This window comes from Prenolepis imparis, unplaced genomic scaffold, assembly GCF_030444845.1.
Source record: "Prenolepis imparis isolate NDT839.2.m4 unplaced genomic scaffold, iyPreImpa1.0 SCAF_7, whole genome shotgun sequence".
In the NCBI taxonomy this organism is placed as follows: domain Eukaryota; kingdom Metazoa; phylum Arthropoda; class Insecta; order Hymenoptera; family Formicidae; genus Prenolepis; species Prenolepis imparis.
In genome coordinates, this window is record NW_028141165.1 from 1,121,867 (window position 1) to 1,144,919 (window position 23,053).

Genomic DNA, 23,053 nt, shown 5'->3' on the forward strand with positions numbered 1-23,053 from the left:
TTAAATATTCTAATAAGTTTTTATTATATTTTCAAAGTGTATGCAAAAAACAAATTAAGACAATTAATCAGTACATTTATTAACTCTATTAAAATTTCTTTTAACTTTATATATTCCAGCCTGTATTATAGTAACTGTTTTAATTCTTTAAAGCGTCTAAAGACTTTCCTGGTGATTCATCTGTACGATATCTTGAATCTTGAATAATAGATATACTGTTTCTATTTCCATCGCATTGCGTCTTTTTTTAAATAAAAATGAATAATAATGACATTATTTCTATGAAAATGAAAATTAATTGTAATAAATACGTTGATATATGCTATATTTATTGATGATTTCTCCTCAATTATAAATAGCGATTATTGTAATCATATGTATAATAATCAATTTAAATACAATATATCATAAAATTAAAAAATTGGTATATATATGTACACACTAAGCCATCTGTTATTAAAGTATTCAAATACGAGATGTAAAATAAATTTTTCTTATTTATCAATTCAATCGGATTATGAGACTAATTGTTCTTTTATTACGAGTTTTATTTCTGTGCCTATGTTGCTGAAACATTCCTTCAATATTTTGAGTGAAATTCTTGTAACTCTAAATCTCCGAATATGCTATTATAATCAGTAATTGTTAAAAGTTGAAGAGTATCGCCAATATCCAAGTAATTAAAGCTATCAGCTGTTGCCGGTAGCCAAATAGTAGTAACATGCTCATCAACGACAGGTGTAGGATTTCTAAAAGATAAAAGAGTCATTTTATTTTGTTTAAAACGATCTTTAACAAATAATTTATAATATATAATATTTATACCCTGTCTTTGCAAAATTGGTCCACATTTTCGTAAAACTTTCTAAAACTTCTCGATCCTTTGTACCAATTGCCGGCGGTTCAGGATCATCTACTTTACATTTTGGCAGGTAAAAAAGATATGACATATCGTCAGTGTGAGATGCTCCTAAAATATAAATTATATAAAAATTAATAAATAGATTAATAAATAGATAGATTCAAACTTGGTCGATTTAAAAGTTTTATAAATTATACATTTACCAATCATAGGTAGATTATCACGATACATAAGTTTCGTGATAGTCATTTCATCACCGACGTAGGAAAAATTATATAAGTAGATCGGAGCCTTTTTCTTTTTTCTTTGATCGTTCACAAAATTCTTAATAGGAAGATAAAAATACAAGTCACTTAAGCATTGTATAAAAGCTGGAATACTTTCTTTAGTAACCGGCTTATTATGAAAATAATGCTTCTTAACTTGCTCCGTCAATCGCGTTATCTTTTCCGAGTCTTGCAAATGTGCAAAGCTTTTTATGAAACGATATAGATCTGCATATAGTGTCTTTAAAGCTTTTTCACTGGTATCTGTGAGTAGAGAAAAATTATCTATTAATTTATAAAAACAAACCACCATATGTATTGAAAATTTTATATAAAACACGCGATATATATTTGTGCGTTGATGCGTTGTAGTATAAAATCAGTATTTTCGGTAATCTTTTGATACCTTCAAGAAACATGATATTTTCGTGAGAAGTATAACCAATTATGATTGGTATATCATTGTCGTCATTAAGCAACTGAGAAATAGGACAAGGCAGGAAAGGTTTCTTTGCTTTTTCATCAATCGTTGGTCCAAATGAGATCTTAGTAATGCGCGCTATCTACAAAATAATTTTGATTATTCAGCATGATAATATTATTAATTTGTAATATTCAAAATATAAATTCTTGCACATTAAATGATACATCAAGTTAACTCAGTGCTTAAAGATAAAATAAAATAAAACTATATACATATTAAAAGAATAATTTTTACTTCCGTCAGAACTTTATGCTGCAGTCTGACGATCTCGTCGGCAGGTACCGTTTTAAGAAAGTCAACAACTTCTATAGGATCTTTGGAATCGTTACCAAGCATTGAAGCGAGCTCAAAAGCATTAGCTTCTGCATTATCTGTTAGCGCCCAGAAGCATGTAGCCATACCACTTTGAAGAATGGCCTTATTAAAGAGATCTAAATATACGAGTAACGGTAATATTTTATTTTATATAAACTAGAATATTTCATTATTTTTATCTTTATTATTAATATTAAAAGCGTATTATACTTTTAGATAACGGCGACAGCACCAATAGATGCGCGGATGAACCGCCTGAACTAACGCCAAAAATAGTGATGTTGTTCGGATCTCCTCCAAATATTTCGATATTTTCCTTGATCCATTTCAATGCGGCAACTTGATCCTTCAAGCCTTGATTTCCGCTTGCCACTTCATGACCAATATTTAAGAAACCTTGTAAAATAGAGACTTTATAATGTACATCGATTAACAAAGAACACGCACGTGTCGTTTGCTGCACATCTTGAAGCACAAATATGCGATAAGAAATTTGTAAACGTTTTAAAAATAAATGCCTTGTTGGAAGTGCAATATATTTTACCTAAAGCACCAAGTCTATAATTTATAGACACTACAATGACATCTTTTGCCATAAGATAATCAGGTCGTCCGTAATTGCCAGTACTAGAAAAATAACCTCCACCATGAATCCAAACCATAACTGGATTCTGTGTCGTCTGGTGAATATTGTAAGGTATGTAAACGTTAAGATAAAGACAATCTTCGCTGCCAATTATCGCTTGAAATCTTTTGCAATTGTCGCGAATTGGAATCTTTTGCAATTGTACAGAAACATCACCGGCATTTTTGGAAGCGTCTCGGATACCTTCCCAGGAAGCCGGAGGTTCGGGATCCTAATTTCAAATAATAGTAAAGTGCGATTCTATATGAGACGAGATTTTACACAAACCACAATAATTGTGATATATACATATATTGAAATAAGTATATTGAAATAATTAAAATCGTGTTTATTATTGTTTGCTTAATACGCGAATCTTAGAATAATCGTGAAGTAATTTTGAAAATAGAGACATGATATAAGAAATGCATAAAAGATTACACAATTTTTGCGATTTGATAAGATGTACCTTGAATCTCAATTCGCCCACTGGCGGAGCAGCAAATGGTATGCCTTTAAAAACGAGGTAACGAGAACCGAGAACATTGTCTTCGAAGTCTCCTTGCAATTTTCCTTGCTTTACGATCACAACCGGTTTTTCCATGACAGATATGAATTACTCTGTCGTAAGTATCCCAGCTACTGTTATCTTCCAACCAACTTTGTTGTTATATACAGTGGCGTAACTACTACCTATGAGAAGCTCGGATACACGTTCCAGGGGCCTCAGCTTGAAAAGGGCCCCTAAATATCCAGTATCCAGGGCTATTCGAAATGAATAGAATGGAGCGTGTAGCGTGTATGTATGTACACTGTACACGATCGCTTGCCCGGGGACCCCCAACAATGTAGTTATGTCACTGGTTATATACGTTCAATGCAAATATTTTTGACATTACGGTCTTATATAAGTAGATAAAACCGTGATTAACATAGTGATAAGCAATATTGCATTATGCAGTGTGTATAAATCTGAATATGTATATAATCGTTTCATAACTTACACAACACAATGCTACATACACAACGACAATAAATCAGAAGTCGAAAGTTTAAGTTTTTATTTTAAGATGTATTCAAATTAGTCAACAAAATTTATATTTCGAAAATATTTGAAATCATAAAGTTTACATCACTCTGATTTGTTGACAATATGTAAGCTTATATCTCAAATTGTATTTTAGAAATTATCTTCTAAAGATAAGAAATATATTTCATATTTTTTATTGTAGAATCCGTGATATCATTTCTATGTGCATCGTACATAGTACTATGTGTAAATTCACAGTAAATCTTATCAATAACTTAAATTTTATTGCATTTTATATATTGTCAATAATTCAGTCAATATAATTACTGCATGACATATTAAGAAATTATTTTAAAAAGTATGATTTCTTTTTCACACACACACATAAATGTCAGAAATAATATTCTCATTTTCCTATAATAAATGATATATGCATTTTTTAACAATTTGATATATATGTATAATGTCTATTGTTAAACATTTGTTACATTACACATGCAATCAATATTTGCATTTTAAATATGATGTAATGCATTTTTGTTTTGATTCGTAACACTGTTACACATTTTGACTGGATTTAATGTTTTGTGGAGTGGCCAGCCGGATTGGTTCGTCGACACAGATAACAACTCAGCCACTTTTTGAGCGTTTTGCTTTTTCTCCACAAATAATTTTTTAATCTACAATATCATAAAATAATCAGCTATTATTATAATTATAATTGACGACAGTGAAAGAAAAAAAGAACGAGAAATTAATAATCTCAAAAGAACTAATTTAAATTAGTTTTCTTTAATTTTTTATCATTTACGTTTATTCTATAAGTTCAATCAAATCTTGACTCTTTTATATCTTTATAATTTTAGACTTTAATCAGAATGTTATCTATATGGCATGAAAATATAAGATAAATATTCTAATTAGTTCTTTTCTGTTAGATTTCCGAAGTATATGCAAATCAAAACAGTTAATCAGTACCCAGGTAGAACATAAAACTCATAATTCATAATGACATCATGATGACGTCATTTAAAAGTGATTTTGCAAAAATTTTTTATATATTACAGTTATTTGTTTATTGTTCACACATATTCTAATAACAATTATTCAAGCAACATAAACTTTTTAAAAGTCATATAATGCAATTATTTTATATTAAGGGGATTTAAACCTAATGATTACTTTTGTCATCTTTAAATCATTTTTGAATCATTTTTGTCCAGATAACTTTTAAGCGATGAATAAAATCATGATGATGTCATTATGACGTCATTATGAGTTTTATGTTCTACTTGGGTACATTTACTAACTTCGTCAAATTTTCTTCGAACTTTATATCCTCTATACGTAGCTTGTATCATAGTAGCCGCTTCTTCTTCGGATTTGACTGAATCCGCACGATCCTCTATATATTCTAATTTTTTCGTAAATTTTTGCGGTTTCTTTGTGTATAACATTGCATTTTGTTGCCACTGCTTGCGACTATAAACATCCGAAACATTCTTCTCCTGTCGATCTTCATACTTTGGCTTAATTAGTGAATAAAAATGTTAAATCCTTTTATATATAATTTAAGTAAATATTCGCAGAATGTAAATAATTATAAAGCGTAAACAATGATAAAGCGATTTTGATCCTAAGTACAATTATTAATCATTTGCTTTTATGTAAGGATCAATTATATAATAGTTTGCACTTTGCTGCGTATTATATTAAGGGAAGCTATGACGTATGTCAAAGTATTTGCACAATCTTATTTTCATTGCACACAAGTATTTTAACACGTAAAACATATTAAACGTTGAATAAGATGAAAGAATACGTTGAAAATTGATCAAGTTTCTCGCAACTCTTTTCTCAATCTTTGTTCATTATTCTCTAATTTTTGTTTTATTTTTACCAAATAAAAACATCCATACCATCGAAATCTCGCGCTGATGATGTTTGTACGCGTGTTTTTCATTCTTTAGGAAATCTAAAGATCTTTTTGGTAATTCACCTGCTCCAAGATACCTTGGATCTTGAACGACAGGTATACTGTTTCTATTTCCATCACAATGCGCTTTGTTCTAAGAATAAAAATGTAGCATTATTTCTAGGAAAATAAAGGCATATAATTTTAGAAGTAAATACGTTAACATATGCTATATCTGTATTTGACGTATTATAAAGAAACTTGTAGACATATATATGTATAAATAACGATTATTATAATTATATTATATATAAAATCAATATCCCCCAATATGGAATAATAAAATCAATAAATTGATATAGTATATTAAACAATCTGTTATTAAAGCTTTTAAATATATATATACGAGATGTAAAATAATATAAATTTTTCTTAGTTATATCGATCAAGTCGTCATATTGACGACTTACTGTTCTAATATTATTATTTCTTCCCATGTTGTTGAAACATTCCGTTAATATTTCAGGTGGAATCACTATGCCTGATGAGGTTGAGACTTTTGACACGTATTTTTTTGGCGTTTTAATCTGTGTTGCGCTGTATTGTTCTAAAACGGGGCGCGTAAGGATTGACGAGTTTGCAAATATTGAATGGTCAATTTTATATGCGATATGTTTGTACACTGAGAGAATTTTCTCTTAGAATTTACCCTGAAAATCATGATAATCGTGGGACAATATAGTATGGAAAGAATTTTATGAGAATTTCTCTGATTAATATTTATCACAATAAAAATAATAATATCTATCACAATAAAATATAAAACAGGTTTAATTAATTTTACTAAACTGCATAGTAAATTCTAAGAGAAAATTCTCTTTGTGTATCGATTTGATACCTAAAGGATGCGATTCTACACAACAATGGTTTTGATTGCAATCCACGTGTGTTTTTTCCGATAACGATGAACAATCTTTAGGAGGAGAATTGGGAGGAGTGGGTATCGTTCGTATATTCCGCGCTTTCAATTCCAAAATGTTTGATTTTTGATATTCTTCGAGATACAAGAGAAACTCGCGATACGTAACGTAATTCTAAAGCGAGGAAATAATAACAAAAATTGACAAAAATTATATCTTTGTCTTTTACCTTAAACATAGTTTATAACTTTCGCACGAAACAACACATTGAATATCAAGTAAAAAATATTATTTGTATTTTTTAAATTAATAAAGCATAAATTACTTTGTCTTGTCCTGCCCAATTGCGATTAATCGGTTCACTGAGTCCAAGTAAATCGATCCAATGGTAATAATTTTCCGTTTGATTACCATACCAATATTTTATAATAACAAACCTAGAGAATTTGATATTATAATTACAATTTGTTCATACATTAATCTATTTATATATAATTTGTTTTGTGACTTTTGTAATTATAAATAGAATTCGTACGCAAGGCCATCGTCCACCATTTTTTGCACTTCAGGATAGGTCATTAATTCCATAAATTCTGGATTTTCAGGATTCCTTTTGACATCTACCAATTGCCACGGAGCTATAAGCCCAAATCTAACACATTTGAGCACTTCCAACATGTGTTGCTTCCTTTCATTCCAATCGTGCATTAACCATCTCACGGCAGACATTAAAACCTCTATTTCGCTAATATATACAAAAGGAGATTGGATATTATGTAACCTATTACTATAAATTTTTTTAAATTTATTAATGTAATTTATTTCTAATAAATAGGATTTTAAATATATTTTTAACGACTAAACTGTTTAATTTTTCATATATTTAAAACTGATATTGTTTTAATATTTTCATACCTATTAACGCAAATATAATTGGATTTTAGTAATAAGCATAGTTCGTCCACTGACAATTCCAAGAAATCTTTTGTGCTAACGAGCATCAAGAAAAATTTCATAATTCTCGGCACCATCAATTCCATCACCGCAGTGTTCCCAATCTTTTTTGCTTCCAAATATAATAAGAAGGCAGTATCCTCGGAAAAAAGCTCGTCATTATCAATGAATGCCCAACATTGTTCTTCTAACTCTTCAGAAAATACAATGCTTATATTTTTAGCATGAAAACCGCGTCCGTATTGTACATTATATTTTTTTATATTTAGTTTATAGATATAAATATTTAATCAATTCCTAATAACTATCTCTATTTTCAGAAGAAAAAAAATGTATCATCTTCTAAAATGAAAGAGATGTAAGTTAATATCACACCTTTAATGCCAAGATATTGCGCGGCCATGAAAATTTCCAAGATATTATCTCTTCGTAACAATTGATAACTTTCGTTTATTGGATTTATCATCCAATCATAAATAATAGAGAACGCCTTAGAAGTCACCTTGCTCTACATATTTTATATATACATATAAATGAACCATCGCATTTTAATTTATCTTAAATTGTACTATCTCCCTTCCCTCTACTGTCTTTTAAATAAAATTATGTTTATATTATAAATTTTCAAATACGAGAAATAATCAATTCCTTTTTTTAAATTCCGAAAATACATTTTGAAAGTGTTAATTTTATCTACACATGATCACAAATAAAACTTAGATAAAATCTTACGCCAGGTAAGTTAAGATCCTTGTAATTTACTGCATCGAAAAACGCGCTGTAACTTTGTAGAACAAGAAGATGACAGTGATACTCATCCGGATCAATTCGGACAATGCAATCGGCATTTCTTGGCAGGACAAAGGAAAAAATATTTTAATAAAATAACATTGTGTTAAAATTTTAACATTACAACCTTAATATGTAAATGTAGCTCTACAAGCCAGAGGTTTTTCTTTTACTAAATAAAATCAAAATTATTTATTTGAAATATCTAACATCTGTAATGCGATAAATATTAAAAAATCTTGCATTTAAAAGTTTTATTATTTAAGATTCTTTTCTTACTTATAGTTCGTGATACGTTTAGCTAATTCCTGATATAAATCGGTTTTCTCGGGAAGAATTATATTATTCCAATTGATCGGTTGCTCATTCGTAAATCCTAGCCTTCAAAATGAAAAGAACGAAGAGTTTAAAATAAAAAAATAAACAATTATTCGAATAAAATTGCTACAAATTTCCTAAAGATTGACAACTAGCAAATTTAAGAAAACTAACGAGGCGAGTGGTACTTCATTCATTAGAGGTAATTGATAAGACGTTGGTTGCACCGATTCCATTTTTGATACATTAAATTTCGCACTTGGGTGCGTTCGTGATCTGTAACTTGCTTCGATATAAGGTAACTTTTTCTGAGCCTGTTGCATGATCGAACAATATTTAGATAATATGACAAGAATGACTGTGGAAACGTCATACATTATTAAACCAAAGTTATTAGAAATCATATTATTTAAATTAATTATAAATTTAACAATGAAAAAAAATTCCACCTGCAACTGATCGATCGTTGATTGCGTGACGCCAGGCGGAAGATCGATATATCTCGTCTGATTCCAATAAGAATCGGAAACGGATGTGCCAACGTCGGATCGATTAAGCTCAGCCTTAACGTTAACCTTCGTGTGTTGCGGATCGGCAACTAGAACGCTAAATTTCTTCGACTCGAAAACAACCTAAAACGACTATGCTACGTTTGCTTCGAGGCCGACATTTTTGTAAAAAACATGTCCCATTGTAACATCTACTAGGTCTTCTTTACCTGATTCGGAATGATCTTAAGATGACCGCTGGGTGTAGCTTGAAAGGGAAACACGCGACTCGACTCGTTACCTTCATTCACACTGATAAATGTAGAATTAATGTTTGTTTCCTCGGGATTTGTTTGTATTTTTTGCATTGGAAACCCTACACTCGAGCAAGGCGACGATTGCTTCTGATTTTTAGCGTCTTTTATTTGTCTGTCAAAGTTATTATTACTAAAGTTATTATTATTATATCGTCAATTGCATTATTATTTATCCGAATATCTATTCCAAATATAATTTACTTTGGACGATGGTCTATAAATTTCGAAGCAGCGGCTTTAACCGCTGAGCATTGTTTCTTCCAAATTCTCTTCTCTTCAACGCACTTCTGTGACTTTTGATTTGTCGCGTTCTCGTTGACGTGATAAATAATTTTTCTCTCTTGCAACTTGACAGGATCTGTATTAGACTCGGCTATACATCCAGATTCGTTATACTTGGGATTTATTTCTATCTGACTTTTAGGTGCAGTCCAATGATGACGCTGCAGCGGTGACACAATTCGTTCCACTGGATTCGCGTGATAAATATTTACATTAAAAGAATGGTGTTGTCTCGATACACGACGATATCTTCTAGAAGTGGTCCTTCGTCGACGTAGCGGATATTTCGGAGACAGACTTTCCGGAGTTTCTGTGATCTGCGTCCTTTTAAAAATATTCTTCGCATAAAGATATCTTTCTCTTTTAGTAAATTTCCGCGTAATAATTTTTTTTAAATTTCTACTGCACTCCAAGATCTACTCACTCACTCACTTGTCAGGTGATGCGGATCTTGATCTTGCTACTTCTGGTTGCAATTTTTCTATCACCGTTTGATCGGATTTGGAAAGTCGAACGAGAGCCTTCGAAGAGGGGGACGGAGGAGTGCTGGATCTTCCGTGATAAAGCACGACGACGCTGTTTTTACTATTGTCAGCTCGCGGCTGATCGGATGTTGCCGATCGATCTACCTTAGGATCGACTGAAAAAAGTTTAGCTCCAGCTTGAGTCGATCTCTAAAAATTCTAACTTCATCATAAAAACTTACGTTTCCTACTATTCTGTCGAATGACCCTTACAATCCGTGGCGTACTATTTTCTTTCCTATTGTCACCACAATACATTAGGCGCCTTAAACGAGATAATGAGAGGAGATTCGCGCTACTACTTTAAGGCGACCATGAATGAGAATGTATAATTTCTTAAAGATTCAAATTTTTTAATGAATTACCAAAGTTTCTCGTTGAATTTACGATCAAATCTTTCGCTCTCGCTCGAATGTTTGTCTCCGAAAGTTACTTGTGGCTAAAAAATATTTTTTCGTCAAATAATATATTTTGAACACTCATCGTACCTCAACTAATATAAGATCAAACTTATACTTGTCCAGAATTCTTTTTATAAAATAAAAAGTATTGGGGAATTTTATAAATTTATACACACGTTATATTCTTATCTCTCGCGAAAAAAACAGATGTTATGTACAAAATGATTAAATAATGATCGTGCATGTGTGCAAATGTGACAATTTGTTTAATATTAAAATACTTTTGATGCAAAACAGTTCAAATTCAAAATGTTATTAAATTGACAAATGTATTTTATATTTTATTTTACCTCATGTTTTCTCAAACGAAGATACGATTCGGAAGATCCAATATTTGAGATACGTTGCGGCGTGGCAACCTGGTCGGCTTTTCTAGTAACTAAAACGTGTCTCCACAAAGTGACACGTATGTAAAAAATTGATTGTGGCAAACAAAAAAATTTGTCTAATATTTTTTTCAAAATCATTTTATGTCAGACGCTTCCATTATACGAAACACATAAATTTTCTAACCAAAACACATTTCGGATTCGCGTATTTGAATTTCATTTACACTTACATCACTTACGTAATTTTGCTTCAATGATTTGTCTATTAACGACCGGATGTTGATAGCAATACGATGATCTCGACGACGATTTAAGAAGATTTAATCGATCGTTCTCTTCGTTCTTTCTCGCTCGATACGTAAATCGCAAACTATGACAAGACTGTGTCACTCTTGAAAAATATAAGATTACATAGCTTCTATAAGATAAAGGAATAATGAAATGTTACTTTGGATTTAGTAGATCAAGTTCAGATGAAAAACACGAATCGTCTCCAGCGGTTGTAGAAGTATCGAATTGCCTCTGCGAATCCGGAAGTTTCAAATAAGAGATGAAAAGAAATAAAAATGTATTGTTTTTGCGAACTAAACTAAAATTATTGCTTTATCATGCTAAGTTGTTTGCACTATACTTACGTCATAACGGGCAAGACCTCTTCGCATGATACGTGTCACGTTCAAATAATAACTCGCGGGATTAGCATAATAACGACGATACACTTATTTCTCGCGCTTCCGTTACGTGGAATAAAAGGCGGTAAAAATATATATCATACAAATAGATGTTGTGATGTTTAAAACCGACGGGACATTTGTAAAAATGCGCGTGTCCAAAAAAGCCCTAGATACCTAACAACAGATGAACGCGATTGACAAGAGAACGTTCCGCTTCGTTTTCAAAATTACTGAAATTCTAAACACAATTCAAATGCAATGTTCGTATATAATAAGAAAATCTCATGTTTTGTTCTAAAAATGTATAATAACACTTTACTAAATATTTCTTATAGAAAGAACACACATACTTTCTTCTAATATACATATGTATAAATACGCAACATGAAAACTTTCGCTTAAAATTTCAAATATAATTAAATATATAATTAAATATAAATTAAAATATTTGAAGAAATTGAAAAAGCAATATTATAAATATAAAGAAATATCAAGTTTTTTAAAAGAAAAACATAGAGAAAGATTAAAAATTTTGTAAAATTTGAAGTATATAAATTACGATGATAATTTTTTCTTTTATTATACGAAGCGATATACGAAGATGCCGAGGTCTCGTAAAACAATGGGAAACTAAAGAACTGATACAAAACCTCTAGTTCAAAGAGCATAATGCTTATGTTCAACAGTGTCTTTGAACTAATGACTGTAGCTATAAGCGAGCGATTAAAATAATTTCGCGATGGTGCCGACACGTTTATATAAAGAGAATTATTAAAGACAATTATCCTTACAGAATTATTAAAGACAATTATCCTTACACACGAGCAGTGAAAATGAAAGCGATATAATGAAAGTTCCCTATGCAGTCCTCTCCGAATATATTGTTCCACTACGTTCAATTCTTATTGATACGCGCAAAATGCAATTCTTCGATGGACGCCACTATAGAATCAATAAAGTTCTCCTGTCGTGCATAGGCCAGTGGCCATATCAAACGAAAAGGAGTAGCAACGCTATTATTGCCATTATAGTGTCTTTAGCTGGTACGCAATTTGTCGCCAAGGTATAACGACATAAGCACGCTTGAATATCGCAAACTTGGAAATTTATCAATGTTTTTTTATATCAAGAAATAACTTACTCATTGTCAGTGACAACCAGTTGTTCTATACAAAGAAAGTTTAAAAGCTTATATTTATAACTACACGTTTTAAGTATAGGTATGTGGTTTACTCTCTATTAAAGATATCGATATATTCATCGATTCTCTTTCACCTTTAGTAGTCGACATAGGATGTGGAGTAAAATTAATCACTTGCATATTAAAAGCAAGAGAGGTATGTGATATATCTTAAATCCTAAAAATTAAATTATGTTCTCAACATATAATTAACACATAATTTTCTAAACTTGGTTAAATCTCTACGAGATAGCAATTGTGTGTGATACTTCTTTAAACAATTAGAACGCGAGTACTTATAAAATCTCATATAAAAGATTTTAAATTTATATCTTTAAAAATAAAATTCAATTGCAGATCAGAGCACTTTTTGATCAAATACAAAGCGATTGGCAGTGGCTAATGACATCGACCCATATGAAGATTCTTAATCATTATGCGAAAAATGGACGAACATTTACGATCATATATGCAAGTAAGTAAAATAATTTTATCTGATGAATAAAAAAGGAAGAAAAAAGAAAATCAAACGAGAATTATATAAGCTAAGCAATATTTGTTTCGATAAATAGCCGTCACAGCTTCGATGCACTCGCTTCACATAATCACAAAAATTAATTAATCGCGCAAATTAATATTTATAATGATCATAGGAAATCGCGTTTAATATTTTCCAGTATTTATTCGATCGCTTTTGAGAGAGTAATGCGATGTAAAGAGACTCACACCGCGTTACTTGTCCGCGCAAACATGACAACATGAATGACAACAAAACCATGTATACACGTACATCGTAATGCGATACGTCTTCAAAAGTTATTTAATCTTTTAAAAATATATAAATATTTAATAATACAAAAAATATGTAATGTATTAAAAATGTATAGTATGTTAAAAAATCTGGATATATAAATAGTCGATATATAAATATAATGACGATATATAACGTAATAACGGTATATAAATACATCATATAACATAATATAACGATATATGAATATATAAAAAATTACTAACGCAAGGCCAAATAATCAATATGAATGAATAAACTGTTATACAAAAAAATTAGAATAAAATTGATACATTCAAAGAATAAATAATTATAATTATAAAATTATTTAGACAATTTATAATTACAACACACAATTATTAATTCTTGATGTGTTCTTTATAAAAAATGAATTAGATTAAATTTAATGTCTTTTATATATTATATAAACTATTTCTTGTCTTTTTTTAAATTGAAATATTTATCCTGATTAATTGTTATTCATTCATTTTGAGGTAACGGAACTATCTACAATCTACAAGCCTATAATCTACACTCTAAATCTACATCTATCAAATATATATAAAACCGTTACCTCGTAATAAAATAATAGTTTATTACTCACCAGTCGATGCGCAACAGGACTACGAAGTTACGTTGATCTGTAACATACAAATAGAATATAAATTAGCAGAGCTTTAAATAATTAATATCTCTAAAAATTAGTATTGTACACATTCAATTTTATATTCGACGCGTACAATAATCAGTAGATATATAATAATTGAATAACTTTATAAATTTTATAAAGACTATTTTTTTAATATAAACTTTTATAATATTTTTAAAAAGTATTACTCTCTAATTTTCCTTTATTTAAATTATTCAAATAGATAAATGGAATTAATATACATATATGCGTAAGAAATACATAATTTTTATAACAAGATCAAATATTATACATACATATAATATTATATAAATATTATATAGGTATTATATAAATATATTATATAAAAATATTATATACACAAATATATGAATAATAAATACTCACCACAGAGTTGCTCCGCCAGCGCCTGATGCCTCCTAGGCCTGCTCCTCCTCTCCAGGTCAGGTTGGTCAGGATTGCCCGATAATCAAAGTCTGTTCTCCCGCACTTGAACGCGCGACACTTTGCACGACACTCCCGCACTTAAACGAGATACTTATTTACACGCCATTCGATTGTATCTTATTAGTATTAGATACTCGCGTTGTCGATTAATTCGCTCCATTTTATGGCGATGTCAAGCACACCATATGTGCTTCATTAGTAATTATCGCCGTTTGCTAGTAATTACTATATTCTATAATATCGATAATATATATTTCGCCTTTTTTGAATAAATATTAATATTATTAATAAATTAATATTATATGGCAAGAAATTTTGTACGTTCTTTATTACGGGTCGACAAAAACTCGATTATCAATTTTAATTTATTCGCGGCTTGCAATTAACGCGACTTCTGTTTATTTCTGAATTACAGAGTACAACCGATGAATCACAAAAATAAAAAAAGAATAAAATAAAGTAACATATATATATTTCGTACTATAAAATTTACGATATTATTCTAAATTTTTTGCAAATTTTATATCATTATTATTTTTTCTTTTAGATGAGATCAAATATCCGCAAAATATCTGATCAGCTCATCTTATTTTAATATAATTTTGTTCTAACTAACATAAAATCAAATTATGAATCAACATGAATGAATGGATTACAAAATATTATATAATATAAAATCTGTACATTATAGTAATAAGTAATTATAATTATTTAATCATTTATAACAATTTATAATCATACATACAATTAATTATTGTTAATGTGTTCTTTATAAAATAAATTAGGTTAAATATTCTATATATTATATACTATAAAATGTTTCTTCTGCTTTTCTTAAACTATAAGTTATAATCTTTATCATATTATCTTAATCTTTATCATATTCTCAAGTAAGTTTCTTTAGTAATCCATTCATTTTAAGGTAACGGAACTATCTACAAAATCTACAGTCTACACAATCTACAATCTAGATCTACATATCTTCACACAATCTAATATTTACAAAACCGTTACCTTGTAAAAAAATAATAAACTCACCGGTCGATGCACAACAGCGGACTTGAAGCTACGTTGATCTGTAACATAACAAATAAAATTCAAATTAAAGCAGAGCCTAAAATAATTAATATTTTAGAAAATTATTATTGTATATGCATTAAATTATATTTGATACGTACATTAATATAAACAGCAATATATATAATTAAATAATTTTATAAATTTTATTTAATTATTTATTTAATAATAATTGAATTAATAAACCAATTTAATATACAACTACATACCCCATGGTTGCTTCGCTGGTGCCCGATGTCTCTCCCAGACCTCCTCCTCCTCTCAGATTGTCAAGATTGTCAGTTACGTTGATCTGTAACATACAAATAAAATTCAAATTGTAACAGCGTCCAAAATAATTAATATATTAGAAAATTATTAATGTATGCATTGGATTTTATTTTTCATACATACAACATCAAGCAGAAATATAGTTAAATAATTTTATAAATTTTCATTTAATTTATAGTTATTTTCTATTTAATTTATAATTTTTATTTAATTTATAATTATTAAATTTTTATATAATTATATTAAATTTTTATTTAATTTATAATAATTTTATAAATTTGTATTTTATTTAATTTTATAAATTTTTATTTAATAATTGAACTAATAAGTCAATAATAAATACTCACTTCATGATTGCTCCGCTGGTGCCCAATGTCTCTCCCAGACTTCCTCCTCCTCTCAGATTGTCAGTTACGTTGATCTGTAACATACAAATAAAATTGAAATTATATAGCAGCGTCCAAAATAATTAATATAATATTTTAGAAAATTATTATTGTACGCATTAGATTTTATTTTCCATTTTATGTTACATGCGTACAATATCAAACAAAAATATAGTTAAATAATTTATAAATTTTTATATATCACAACTAATAAATTTTAATTTATTATAACTAATAAACAAAATAATAAATACTAACCTTAGAATTGTTCCATCGACGCCTAATGTCGCCCTGGACCTCCTCCTCTCTTATTTCACCATTATCGCTCCTTCGTGGCACTCACTAGAGAAAACAATTAATTACAATAAGCGTACACTCGCAAAAATAGATAATTACGTACGATTACACGCACTATTTATCATACTCGAATACAGTTAATGAGCGCGCGATATTTTCGACTTTAATGGCAGGCGACGCGCACTCGATTATGGCGGGAAGATAGCGCGGGAGAAGCGCGCGAGACTCACGATCGCGACATTTCGATATCTCGATATCTCGATGTCTCGAAAGACTAACTTCGCATACGCACAAATGGCGAAAGTTTAATGAACAAAACAGTCGAAAATGATTAAAATATGATTTGCTTACCAATAAATGCGTCACGGTTTAGAATTGATCGCGTTCACGATGTTTCGTTACTTATGAACGATGTTAGCAGCTTTACATTGATACGGTGATGCGTCAATACTGTCACGCGAATAATGCTAGCGAAATATTGTTTCGAAACAAAATCGTCGATACACTTACGAGTTGCTTAATAGTAGAAGTTTAATAGTTGCACGAAATGATATTCACTAATCACTCAGGATGAATGATACCGTAATACTTCTCGCAATCGCGGCTCGAAAAATATGTGTACACCTAAGACCTAACCACGATTTTACGGAGCGCGTCGCGTCGCTGCCAACCTGTTCGAGAGTCGTCGCGCGAATGACAATATATAATGTGACAGCGCGTAAACAATGATACGCCGCGCGTCGCCGAACGCCGAGTTTACATATTAAGCAATCTAAAATTATTAAAATACGATTCCAATTATGCCTTACTCACCAATTAAATGCGTCGCGATTCAGAATCCATCTGTCCCACGCTGCGACGTTTATCGATATACAGACTCCGGAATCCGGAACAACAACAGCGTCACTATAGGCAGGAAAATAACGCGGGGAAAAAACGCGGGAAAAGCGCGCGAAATTCAATTACGGTCACTCGCGATTTCTAGAGACCAATTTCATATGTACGCGAACAATAGAGATTTTAACAAATCATCGATCGTACAAAAACGTCATATTTATATATACACTTATGCAGTCAAAAATTATTAAAATATATACTTTTAATATTTGACAATCATTCTAAATTTATGATATATAAAATCGTATCAAATACATAATAACATATAATTTAGACGAACAATTCGGAAATATAGGAATAAAATATAACATATTACGAGTTACTTAAATGTACAAATTATAAAAAAATGCAAGAGACACAAATGCAATATTTTTGAATATTCTGATTCTACATTTTAAAATATATAAAATATAAGATAATATATCTTATTTTCTATTTTTCTCTCTTTTCTCTTTTAAAATAAAAATCCGCAGATATATTTTGATGTCAAAATATAAATTAAAAGAAATAAAAAATCAGTAAAAATATTTAATTTATTATATAGGTGCTTTTTATTCTGCATTGGTGTTATTTATGCTAGTACCATTACAACCGCTATTGCTGCATTCTTCATCAAATGATACAGCTCGACCATTATTACATAGAGTCGAATATTATATTGATATGGACAAATATTATTTTCCCATCTTGATTCATGGATATACTACAGCTATTATTTTTGTAAGCATAGCCATCGCAGCAGACACTATGTATGTGATCATGATACAACATGTTTGCGGATTATTTAAGATCATCGGGTAAGAATCTTACAAAATTTATTTCTCTTGAAACATACTGAATTAATCTAGAATATTTATAATGTACTTATAAATTAAATACAATAAGTAGAATCACAATTTTGAAACAATTGTATTCATTGTTTCAGGCAACAACTAGAAAATATAATAAAGGAAGACAGTCTAGAAATAAATCTTGTACCATCTATAAAAGACGACAAACCATATAAAAATATTATAAAAAGCATTCATGCGCATAAAAATGCTTTAAGGTTTGCGCTGTAATAGTATATACACTGTCAGAGTCAGTTTATTATTTTATATTGCTTCTCATGTATATATCTTTTAACATCAATGTATTTAAACGATATATATGCTTACTAGATATATAAACACACATATATATATATATACTTTTAAAACATCTTAACTTAAATATTATATTTTTACGTAAAATCTTCATATATATTTTACAAAGGTTCGCCAATCTCATTGAAGCTACATTCAGTCAGATGTTTCTTACAGTAGCAGGTTTCAATATGCTTATTATGAGTATGACAGGAGTTACAGTATGTCAATTTCATTTATATTCGTAATAACGATAATGCTATTAATCATATTGCACTAGTAAATAACAAATTACCAATGTGTGGATATATTAATTGCAAAAATAAAAATGCTATATAAAATATTTTAAATAAAATTAGCTAGAAAAGATGTATAATTGTACAATCAAAATATTAATTATTTTACAATTAACATATTAATCTTATTTAGGCAGTGACAAATATGGACAGGCCAGAAGAATTTTTAAGACAGACAACATTTGCGTGTGCATTATTAGTGCATCTATTTTTCGAAAGTTTTCCAGCACAGAGTTTAATTGATCACAGCGCAAATATTCATACTAGTTTGTACGTACAAATATTTTTACATTATTAAGAAATGCTAAAATCGTATTAAGCTGATACATGTAACTGTAAAATAACTGAACGAAAGTAACTTTTTTATGCTAATATATATATATAATATTGATTAATTGTGAAATAATAATTATAAATTTTATAAACTCAACAACTTGTTAAATTTAATGAACTAAATTTTTCTATTAATTTGGAAACTAAATATAAAACACACACGTAAAAATTTTAAAATGAACTTTAAGTATGCTTTGTGCGTGTATGAAAATAATCTCAGATATATGAGAAACATCTTTCCTCTTGCAGAATGAATATAGCATGGTATCAAACTTCATTTCAAACAAGGAAAATCTTGACTTTTATGATAATGAAAACACGAGAACCTTGCGTACTAACGGCAGGAAAGATGTTCGTGATATCCATGGATACTTTCTCTACAGTAAGACCTGCATACTATGCATACTTAATAAAAAATACTTATCAAAAAGAAAATTGCATTTATAATCAGCATCTAATTTATGAAACAATAAAAAAATCAAATTATGTAATTAAAACCTTAATAATTTATCATAAAAATTAACAATAATTAAGATATATCAATATTTGCGCATATCACAATTTTAATATTATTTATTTTTTTTAAGATCGTACGCACATCGGTATCATATTTTACGATGTTGCGATCGATGCAATAATCAATTTACTTAGCTGAAATTAACTCATAAACTCTCTTTGATGCCGCCATATTAAATATTTTCGATTATAAATATGCAGTCTGTGTATTTGCCAATAGATTATTTGTAGAGAATATTTTAAAATAAATTAAGTTATTGACTAATATTTTTGTAATTTTTCCTTTAACTGCGACAGTCGACACGCACGTACATATGCAAATATCAAATAAATATAATTATAATTCTAAAGAAAAATTATCGGCTGTCATACATATGTATAAAGAACAAAATATCTGCAACAAATGAGAAATATTAATACATAAAATATATTAATATAAAATATATACAATATAAATAACTTATTTTACAATGTTTTACCTGAGAAGTTGAAAATAAAATAATCATAGCTTTAACATCCCATAGAAGTGAGAAAGAAGGAAAACTAGCTTTACAATATTATATTCCATCCTAAAAATTGTATCTTTGTAGGTATGTAAGGCAATCCTACATTTGATTGTATTTTACTCGGATTAAATTTTACGTTATATTCGGGTATGCCATTTCTGATAATCTCTAGAAATCTATAAAAATAGTTTATATTTATAATATGTCTATATGTGATATATATAATTATTATATGAAATAATTGAACTTACTTTGTTGCATAATGTTCATTCTCAGTAATATATAAAATATCATCGACGTATGTACACATAAGTCCATTATTTGCATATACAGAGAATTTTTCTTTGAACATCTTTTGGTAATATATATCAGATAAAATTGGCGATACTCGCATACCTTGTGGCACACCATGCTTTATTGAATATACTTGACCATCAAGTTTAACCTGATATTAATTAATATTAAAGTATTAGTTAATATTAATCGCAACTTTAATTTAATATCTCTTTGTTCTACCTTCTGGTTAAATATTAACTTGTTTATTTTAGCAAGCAACTTTGTTACTTTAACTAATTTACGTTTTTTCCTGTTCATAACTGCCTTTTTACTTATTGCCAATTTTAGACGAGAAGATAAAAATTGTACTGTTTGTTTGTTTTTTCCATTTTTTGATATAGTATAAGTTCGCAAAGCAAGATAAAGTTGTAACCGACTACAGCATGTACTAATAATATTATATAATTTTTCTGCAAAATAAGGAAATAAACTTTCTTATTGTTAAATGTCTGTCTTAAGTGTGATAAATAGTAAATTATACCTTGTATTATTGAACCAAATGCATCTTGTATGTCGCAACGTACATAATATAATGGATTTTTGGTTGAAGCTTTAAATTCATAGCTTGCCTGCTTGCAGTTTGCTATAGTTGGAAGTCCATTTTCATTAAACTCTGTGACATATAATTGCTGCAAAAATCTCAAAACAACATCAATGTCATCAAACTTCTCTTTAACAGTATACCTGAAATTATATGTAACATATATGATATATAAAGAGTTTACTAATAATATTCATTTGCGGCATATAAATAAAATTATATATACTTTGCTATTAATAAAGCTCTCAAACCAGAAGAACTTGGGATAAATTTGTACGTCCCAATAGGTATTTCAAACGTTGACTTTACTTCCATAGGTATCCATGGTACAAGACCACATGTATTTATTTTCTCCTTTATAAATTCTTCTTGCATCTTGCACCAATCATCTTTTGCAATGTAAACCCATTGACTTTTAACTGATATCAATACCACATATTTATGTAAAATTTTTATTATATATCGTGCAAAGAACCAATGCAACAGTTTTAATATAATTATCCATTGTACTGTATTATTATTAATTAAATGCAACCACCCAATTTTGGAAATCTGTAAAAATGAAAGATATTATAGAAAACATTGAATATTTTGATTATTAAATTGCTAGAAAGATGGTAATAATTTTAGTAAAAAACAAAACTATTTATTTTAACTTTAAAATAAACGTACATCAAACTTGTTAAACAATGGTTTCATATTCAATGATGCCCCAGTAGCTTCTCTCATTGTTTCTCGCACAGTTCTTTTAAAAGGTTTTTTTATTGGTTTCTTTTTTGGAACAGTTTTTAAAAGACGACAAATCGTTCTTTTTATAATTTTAAAATTTTGCATTGTTCCAAATAATTGGAAAGGAACATTTTCATATAATAATAAACTGAAGAAAGATTGCAGTGAACGTCGATGAATTTCATTCTTATATTTTTTTGCATATTTTTTACTATCTCTTTCTATAATAAATTTTAATTTCTCGAAATAATTAAATCTATTATGGCGATTTCTAAATAATTCCAAAATCGGTGACAAAGTAAGCATAACAACATTGAAATTAACATTATTATCATGTGCGTTAAGCCCAATATCTGTATTAAGAATCTCGTGACATATTTCTCGTCCCGTATTTTTACTCTCTAAAATATGATATTTTGAGATTTTTGCCGTAGTACGGCCTGTCTTTCTTATTCGACATCTCGATGCAAATAAATTCACCGTAGAATTACACTTTTCAATTGGAATCGAACATTCAACTTTTGTTTCTGATTCCGGCTTTGAATATCTGTTTATGAATGGCGCTTTTCTAACATTATTTGGAACATATCCTTTCCTACAAAAAAAAAATACACGACTTAAAAAAAAGAAAATAATCGAAATAACATAAATCATAATAAATAATATAATAAATAATAAATAACATTCATAACCTAATTAATGCAATTATCTCTTTCAAATGAACAAGATTTATAATATATTTCATAAATATATAATAGAAACCTTTTCATTTTTAAAAAATCTTCATTTGATAACTATTAAAACGTTATATTACTTTATACTACTCATATACACTAGTAAACAATACAAAACAAATTAAAAATGAGAAAAAAAAACATTAGGAATCGATAGGAGTGACGGAAAAATTCTGAACTCATATTTAAAATCTCGTGCGGTAACAATGAAACTCTGATTCAGAATTACCAACTGACAATGGCCGCATTCAGCAGACTCAACAGTTGAGCAATTTTCCGATGTCATTCGATCCTGATTGGCTGGATCTGAAAGTAGAAACCAATCACGTTTGATTGCTACTTAGCAGTTGAGTCTGCTGAACGCGGCCAATGAGAAATAAATAAAAAGATAT

General features: G+C 29.1%; 4 protein-coding genes and 1 long non-coding RNA gene across 10 annotated transcripts; 1 reads left to right on the forward strand and 4 right to left on the reverse strand.

The window, feature by feature from the left end:
- Positions 1-3,442, reverse strand: LOC145939163 (esterase E4-like). Its single transcript, XM_083043382.1, has 8 exons — positions 3,022-3,442; positions 2,472-2,784; positions 2,138-2,323; positions 1,847-2,043; positions 1,535-1,691; positions 1,066-1,392; positions 826-970; positions 1-749 (listed from the first exon to the last, which is right to left on the reverse strand). Exons 1-8 carry the CDS (start codon positions 3,154-3,156, stop codon positions 581-583), a joined length of 1,629 nt encoding a protein of 542 aa, XP_082899508.1. The 5' UTR covers positions 3,157-3,442; the 3' UTR covers positions 1-580.
- A 270-nt stretch (positions 3,443-3,712) lies between these two features.
- On the reverse strand, positions 3,713-11,151 carry LOC145939160 (uncharacterized). Of its 6 annotated transcripts, none has more exons than XM_083043377.1 (17): positions 10,841-11,151; positions 10,455-10,528; positions 10,272-10,354; positions 9,998-10,205; positions 9,485-9,889; positions 9,197-9,413; positions 8,928-9,110; positions 8,653-8,792; positions 8,440-8,541; positions 8,104-8,221; positions 7,747-7,879; positions 7,333-7,564; positions 6,953-7,162; positions 6,743-6,854; positions 5,502-5,651; positions 4,893-5,111; positions 3,713-4,262 (listed from the first exon to the last, which is right to left on the reverse strand). In XM_083043377.1, the coding sequence occupies exons 1-17, from the start codon at positions 11,015-11,017 to the stop codon at positions 4,098-4,100; spliced, it is 2,928 nt and encodes a 975-aa protein (XP_082899503.1). In that variant the 5' UTR covers positions 11,018-11,151; the 3' UTR covers positions 3,713-4,097. The 6 variants fall into 6 exon arrangements, with proteins under 6 accessions (XP_082899503.1, XP_082899502.1, XP_082899500.1 ...); XM_083043378.1 differs by having other exon boundaries at positions 3,714-4,262; positions 9,197-9,395; XM_083043376.1 differs by having other exon boundaries at positions 8,653-9,110; positions 10,272-10,327.
- A 1,321-nt stretch (positions 11,152-12,472) lies between these two features.
- On the forward strand, positions 12,473-19,937 carry LOC145938144 (odorant receptor 13a-like). The gene is made up of 9 exons (XM_083041552.1): positions 12,473-12,616; positions 12,774-12,890; positions 13,091-13,208; positions 18,091-18,343; positions 18,472-18,594; positions 18,801-18,891; positions 19,100-19,236; positions 19,549-19,681; positions 19,887-19,937. The coding sequence occupies exons 1-9, from the start codon at positions 12,473-12,475 to the stop codon at positions 19,935-19,937; spliced, it is 1,167 nt and encodes a 388-aa protein (XP_082897678.1).
- Positions 15,367-17,519, reverse strand: LOC145939164 (uncharacterized). The gene is made up of 5 exons (XR_014425789.1): positions 17,463-17,519; positions 16,611-16,694; positions 16,314-16,387; positions 15,906-15,988; positions 15,367-15,695 (listed from the first exon to the last, which is right to left on the reverse strand). It is a non-coding gene; the product is annotated as an uncharacterized LOC145939164 (long non-coding RNA).
- On the reverse strand, positions 18,627-22,826 carry Tert (telomerase reverse transcriptase). Its single transcript, XM_083043380.1, has 8 exons — positions 22,690-22,826; positions 21,871-22,522; positions 21,425-21,750; positions 21,139-21,341; positions 20,838-21,067; positions 20,573-20,766; positions 20,295-20,497; positions 18,627-20,209 (listed from the first exon to the last, which is right to left on the reverse strand). Exons 1-7 carry the CDS (start codon positions 22,695-22,697, stop codon positions 20,365-20,367), a joined length of 1,746 nt encoding a protein of 581 aa, XP_082899506.1. The 5' UTR covers positions 22,698-22,826; the 3' UTR covers positions 18,627-20,209; positions 20,295-20,364.
- Between the last annotated feature and the right edge of the window lie 227 nt (positions 22,827-23,053).

Bases quoted from the DNA above. Each gene is read 5' to 3' on its own strand.
- LOC145938144 (XM_083041552.1), top strand. From the start codon at position 12,473: ATGCAATTCTTCGATGGACGCCACTATAGAATCAATAAAGTTCTCCTG. The intron at 12,891-13,090 runs GTATGTGATATA...ATTCAATTGCAG, and splicing joins GCATATTAAAAGCAAGAGAG to ATCAGAGCACTTTTTGATCA. The intron at 19,682-19,886 runs GTAAGACCTGCA...ATTTTTTTTAAG, and splicing joins CCATGGATACTTTCTCTACA to ATCGTACGCACATCGGTATC.
- Tert (XM_083043380.1), bottom strand. The intron at 21,342-21,424 runs GTATATATAATT...ATATAATTTCAG, and splicing joins AGAGCTTTATTAATAGCAAA to GTATACTGTTAAAGAGAAGT. The intron at 20,498-20,572 runs GTAAGTTCAATT...CTATTTTTATAG, and splicing joins AATGAACATTATGCAACAAA to ATTTCTAGAGATTATCAGAA.
- LOC145939160 (XM_083043374.1), bottom strand. From the start codon at position 11,017: ATGATTTTGAAAAAAATATTAGACAAATTTTTTTGTTTGCCACAATCA. The intron at 9,414-9,484 runs GTAAATTATATT...TAATAACTTTAG, and splicing joins TTTATAGACCATCGTCCAAA to TAATAATAACTTTGACAGAC. The intron at 9,111-9,196 runs GTAAAGAAGACC...TAGTCGTTTTAG, and splicing joins TTAAGATCATTCCGAATCAG to GTTGTTTTCGAGTCGAAGAA.
- LOC145939163 (XM_083043382.1), bottom strand. From the start codon at position 3,156: ATGGAAAAACCGGTTGTGATCGTAAAGCAAGGAAAATTGCAAGGAGAC. The intron at 2,044-2,137 runs GTATAATACGCT...TCGTATATTTAG, and splicing joins GCTGTCGCCGTTATCTAAAA to ATCTCTTTAATAAGGCCATT. The intron at 1,692-1,846 runs GTAAAAATTATT...ATTATTTTGTAG, and splicing joins AGCATAAAGTTCTGACGGAA to ATAGCGCGCATTACTAAGAT.